General features: G+C 41.6%; 1 protein-coding gene across 1 annotated transcript; it reads right to left on the bottom strand.

Annotated features, from left to right (window-relative positions):
- Positions 1–252: 252 nt before the first annotated feature.
- LOC132866664 (protein PERCC1) lies at positions 253–954 on the bottom strand. The gene has a single exon (XM_060899449.1). The coding sequence runs from the start codon at positions 952–954 to the stop codon at positions 253–255; it is 702 nt and encodes a 233-aa protein (XP_060755432.1).
- Positions 955–5,693: the final 4,739 nt, after the last annotated feature.

Below are 5,693 nucleotides of genomic sequence, written 5' to 3' on the forward strand. Positions count from 1 at the left end.
GCTTAAAGCTAGCAGTAAAACATCTAGTGAGTGATTAGAGAACTTGTGAGCATGTTACAGCCTTCTGTATCACAAAGTCTAACACAGATAATGATGTTTTTTACACTAAAAACTTATTCACAAATGTCTTTCCACACAAAAACACAATGTGCAAGAATTACAAATTTACATTATTTTTAATTGGTGAACATGTCATGATGTGTATCTGTGTGTTGTGTGTATATTCATGTGTCCACATTCTTATTTCTGCTCTTATGGAAGCTGGTATTCACAGCTGAACTCACTAGAGTTGTCTCTCTCTGATGCCCAGTGTGCGAGTAAATCACTGAAATCTGGTGTACTGGAGCTGCTCATGCTAATAACCGGAATATTCGTGTTACTGTTTATGGTTTCTGTAGAGCAGGTCACCACATCTGGAATATGAGCACTGACACAGAGGTGGTCGGAATGAGGCTCGGTCCAGAAGCTGCTCGGCAGACGCCGCTGAATCATGGGTAATCCCTGCTTCTTCACCTGAGTCTTCTGGAAGAGCTCTGCGAGTGGCCCAAGGTTTTCCGGCTCGTCCCCCTGCTCCAAGGATGCCACTCGAATGATGTCGGAATAGTAGCGCTGTCGGCCAGTGACCTCAGGACGTGACCTCCCTGCATAGATATCGCACGTGTCTGAGTCTTGGCTCCGTCCGAAATAACGCTGCACATCACTGCTGATGAGCTCAGCGAAACGTAGCAGGCGATCCGTCATCTCAGTGCACAGATCACAGGCTAATGGATCTGTGATTTGAGGCTCGACACATGTCGAATCCTCCTCTTCCTCCTCAAAGCTGTCCTCCATCTCGTCCCTGAGTTCCTCTTCATATTCATCTTCAAGCTCATCTTCCTCAGCAGCAGTGAAGCAGGTCTGAGCTGGATGTCTCGGTCCGAAACCGCTCAGGGTTCTGATTACACTTGCTGCCATCCTGTCAAATAACAGATTTCAACAATGTAAGAAGTAAAGGTACCAAGCTGTGCTTTTCCAGCTTGGAAAAGTGCATCTTTTGTTCCCGTGTGTTGTGCCTGGCAAGGTGTGTGTCAAGTATTTATAAAGGTACATCAGTGGTTATTATAGTCCAGTTATGTATCTGAAATCATTTTTCACATTTCCAGGTAAAAGGCACTGTAATGTAAATGTACTCTTGAGGACAGAACCCCAGCAACAAGGAAAGTTCACGACAGTACAGTTTAGTACTTCTTTTTAAAATACACTGTAATGACTTTTCTTTGGTACTACAATTTAACTCAGGAATAAAAAATAAGATTTGTTGGAATTAAACTGAATTCAGCTGCAGACTCCATTAATAAGGTTTAGATTTTTAAATGAACTCCATCGATCAGCAATAAAGGTACCAAAACACACATTTTTTGGTCACCCGTATTTGTTACCTGTAAAGGTGTGTGTAGTGAGGAGTTTGACTAGCTCTGATGACACTGTGGTCTGGATATCAGTAGTTTCAGAATGTTTTGGGTTTAATTCAAAATCCTTTAATATTTTATGTCTTAGCAATTATCACGGGCAGCACGGTGGTGTAGTGGTTAGCCCTCGCCTCACAGCAAGACGGTCCGGGTTCGAGCCCCGTGGCCGGCGAGGGCCTTTCTGTGTGGAGTTTGCATGTTCTCCCCGTGTCCGCGTGGGTTTCCTCCAGGTGCTCCGGTTTCCCCCACAGTCCAAAGACATGCAGGTTAGGTTAACTGGTGACTCTAAAAATTGACCATAGGTGTGAATGGTTGTCTGTGTCTATGCGCCAGCCCTGTGATGACCTGGCGACTTGTCCAGGGTGTACCCTGCCTTTCACCCGTAGTCAGCTGGGATAGGCTCCAGCTTGCCTGTGACCCTGTAGAACAGGATAAAGCGGCTAGAGATAATGAGATGAGTAATTATCATTGCTGTGTCTTTTTTTATACAGGGGGCTGCAAAAGTAGGTATACAGTAAGGATTATTCCAGTGTTATAATAGTGGTGCTAGGTTTCATTTAATACTAACGTTTTGTTTTTCATTAATGTACACCTACTTTTGCAGCCCCCTGTATACGTAATATGCATCCAGTAAATTTTCTCATCTCATCTCATTATCTCTAGCCGCTTTATCCTTCTACAGGGTCGCAGGCAAGCTGGAGCCTATCCCAGCTGACTACGGGCGAAAGGCAGGGTACACCCTGGACAAGTCACCAGGTCATCACAGGGCTGACACAGACAACCATTCACACTCACATTCACACCTACGGTCAATTTAGAGTCACCAGTTAACCTAACCTGCATGTCTTTGGACTGTGGGGGAAACCGGAGCACCCGGAGGAAACCCACGCGGACACGGGGAGAACATGCAAACTCCACACAGAAAGGCCCTCGCCGGCCACGGGGCTCGAACCCAGGACCTTCTTGCTGTGAGGCAACAGCGCTCCAGTAAATTTTACTACACCAATTTTAGTATAATTTTTATGCCTTCCAAATATTTTGTCTTGTTTTCCTTAGATATCATGGAGCCTATGAGGCAACTCTCATAGGCTCCATGATATCTAAGGAAAACAAGACAAAATATTTGGAAATGAAATGAAAAATGCAGTGCATTTAAACAGAAAATAAACGATGTGTTCTACGAAAGCAGCTCTTGCACCATGTACTCCTTTAATATGACATAAAACTCACTGAGTTATTTTCAGAAAAGGGAACACAGACTTCAGTAAAAAGCTCCAGAATGTTTTTCCAATTTCTCAAATGTTGTATATCTGGAGTCGGAAATGAACAGGGATCTCATAGATCTCAGGAACTGGACCCCGAGCATATCCCATATCTCAGTTTCTCATCTCATTATCTGTAGCCGCTTTATCCTTGTACAGGGTCGCAGGCAAGCTGGAGCCTATCCCAGCTGACTACGGGCGAAAGGCGGGGTACACCCTGGACAAGTCACCAGGTCATCACAGGGCTGACACATAGACACAGACAACCATTCACACTCACATTCACACCTACGGTCAATTTAGAGTCTCCAGTTAACCTAACCTGCATGTCTTTGGACTGTGGGGGAAACCGGAGCACCCGGAGGAAACCCACGCGGACACGGGGAGAACATGCAAACTCCACACAGAAAGGCCCTCGCTGGCCACGGGGCTCGAACCCGGACCTTCTTGCTGTGAGGCGACAGCGCTAACCACTACACCACCGTGCCGCCCCCTGAGCAGTTTCTAGAAGAATAAAATCAAAACATCACACAGTTTAAAATGATGAATTCGTGTAGAACTCATACAGCATAGAGAACTGTGATGTATTAAATACGACATTTCTATGCGGATAACGTTCTCAGAAAAATGGGTACTGAAGAGAACCTTTCCTGGTCCTTGTGATGGTACCCTGAACTTCGGTTCCTTTAACATGGAAATGTTATGGTATTTTTTCACTCAGGGTACATATTTCTGTTCCAAAATGGTCATTTTTTGAAAGGTTAGTTTTCAGATTTTGAGTCAGTGCATTCTGTTTCCACATATCTTAATATTAGTGTGAAAATTTCATGAGGTATCCTCATGTGATTCAGAAGATATGGCCTGTTGATCAAGACCACCGTTTCAGTGAATTGGTGGGGGCTACGGAGACTACACCAGTGTACATTTTTTCCACAGAATAAAAAAAGAAAGATTTAAAGGTATAACTAGATATATTTTATTGGAAATATTATGAAATACAATTTGTATGGCAATGAGCACAGAATCAAATATCTTTTCTAACAAAGAAACGCCTAACAAAGAATTGGGGGCTACGGAGACTACATTTCTCAATTAAACCACTACTCAGTGCAATTACTTCAAGTCTGTAATGACTAAAGGCATTTTTATACCTTTACTTTTCATGGTAATTATAAAAACATTATGGGAAATTCCTTAACCCTGATTAAACCCCGAGTTAAGAGAGGGCTATGGAGACTACATTGCTTTTTCCATTATCCCAGTGAACATTTTCAATCAACGCTGAAAGGTGTCGCTGCCTTACAGTCAACACATTTTTTTCTGTGCATTATTCCGACATATACAGAGATTGAAACTATCAAAATGGATACCATTAAAAGAATCAGTGACTGAATTTTTGGGTTCCTTTTTGAGAACACTGACCAAAAACATCATCTGGCATAACGATGGACACATTATTAAAGAACCGCAAAAAATTTTGCCAGGTGATAAATGACTCCTTTATATGCATATATTAAATTAAGCAGTGATACTATATTCATTCATTCATTCATTCATTCATTATCTCTAGCCGCTTTATCCTTCTACAGGGTCGCAGGCAAGCTGGAGCCTATTCCAGCTGACTACGGGCGAAAGGCGGGGTACACCCTGGACAAGTCGCCAGGTCATCACAGGGCTGACACATAGACAGACAACCATTCACACTCACATTCACACCTACGGTCAATTTAGAGTCACCAGTTAACCTAACCTGCATGTCTTTGGACTGTGGGGGAAACCGGAGCACCCGGAGGAAACCCACGCAGACACGGGGAGAACATGCAAACTCCACACAGAAAGGCCCTCGCCGGCCACGGGGCTCGAACCCAGGACCTTCTTGCTGTGAGGCGACAGCGCTAACCACTACACCACCGTGCCGCCCCGCGATACTATATTATCATTTCATATATCAATCGTATAGCACAAAACACACTAGAAATGTGGGGTTTTGTATGATGTTATATAGTTGTGTACAGTGGAACAGTATAACATGCCAAAACAGCCCTAAAATGGACCAAAAAGGCATAAAGAATCAACATGGAAACAAAAAAAAGTGTTCTCTGTGGTGATCCGATGACACTAATATAAACATACAAGTTTAATACAAGAAATTTGACATATATATTTTTTAACCCTTTGATGCAAAACATATGCACACCCCTTCTAATGCACAACATGGGTCAAAAATGACCCGCATTCATTTTCCAGGTTATTTCATGCTGACTGAGTTTCTCTTTGCTCTATCTTTTGAAATCAATTTATTTTATGATTGAATATTCCAAGTATTCTTTAAATATCTTGTTTTTAATGACCACAAATCATTAATTTATTTTTTCTTTCCTACTTTATGAACAAAAATACTTTTTATATTACTACACATGGGTCATCCAAGTGTGATTTAAAATGAAATGTCTTAATACTATAATAATAATAATTTGTTTCAAGTAATTACTTTAGCAGTGAATGGAGCCAGTTATTTATTTATTTATTAACTATGTAGTTAGCTAAGCCAACTACAATAAAATTAGCTAACGAAAGTAGAATATGTCAACAGCTCGGTAGTTAATAGTAATTACTTGTAACTTTCTGACAAGTAATCTACTCTCTCAAGGTAACCTAAACATAATCAATTTTTTTCTAAGGTAATGTTCGAACAATTGAAAAACATTACTTGCATGTATGAGATGGGCAAAGGGCGCCGTGCTGAGCTGTGAAATGTCTGACACAAGCACAATTCACAGTTCCCACCAAACGCTGGAGTAAATGCATGCGGGTCGGTTCTGACCCATGTGTGTAAACCTGATGTAGAATTACAAAAGCTGTGCTTGTTCATAACTTAAGAAAGGAAAAATAAAAATGATGATTTGTGCTAAACAAAAACAAGATATTTACTGCATATTTGGAAAAGTAAATGACAAAATGAATTTATTTCAAAAGTATATCA

Source organism: Neoarius graeffei, chromosome 18 (assembly GCF_027579695.1).
Source record: "Neoarius graeffei isolate fNeoGra1 chromosome 18, fNeoGra1.pri, whole genome shotgun sequence".
Taxonomy (NCBI): Eukaryota; Metazoa; Chordata; class Actinopteri; order Siluriformes; family Ariidae; genus Neoarius; species Neoarius graeffei.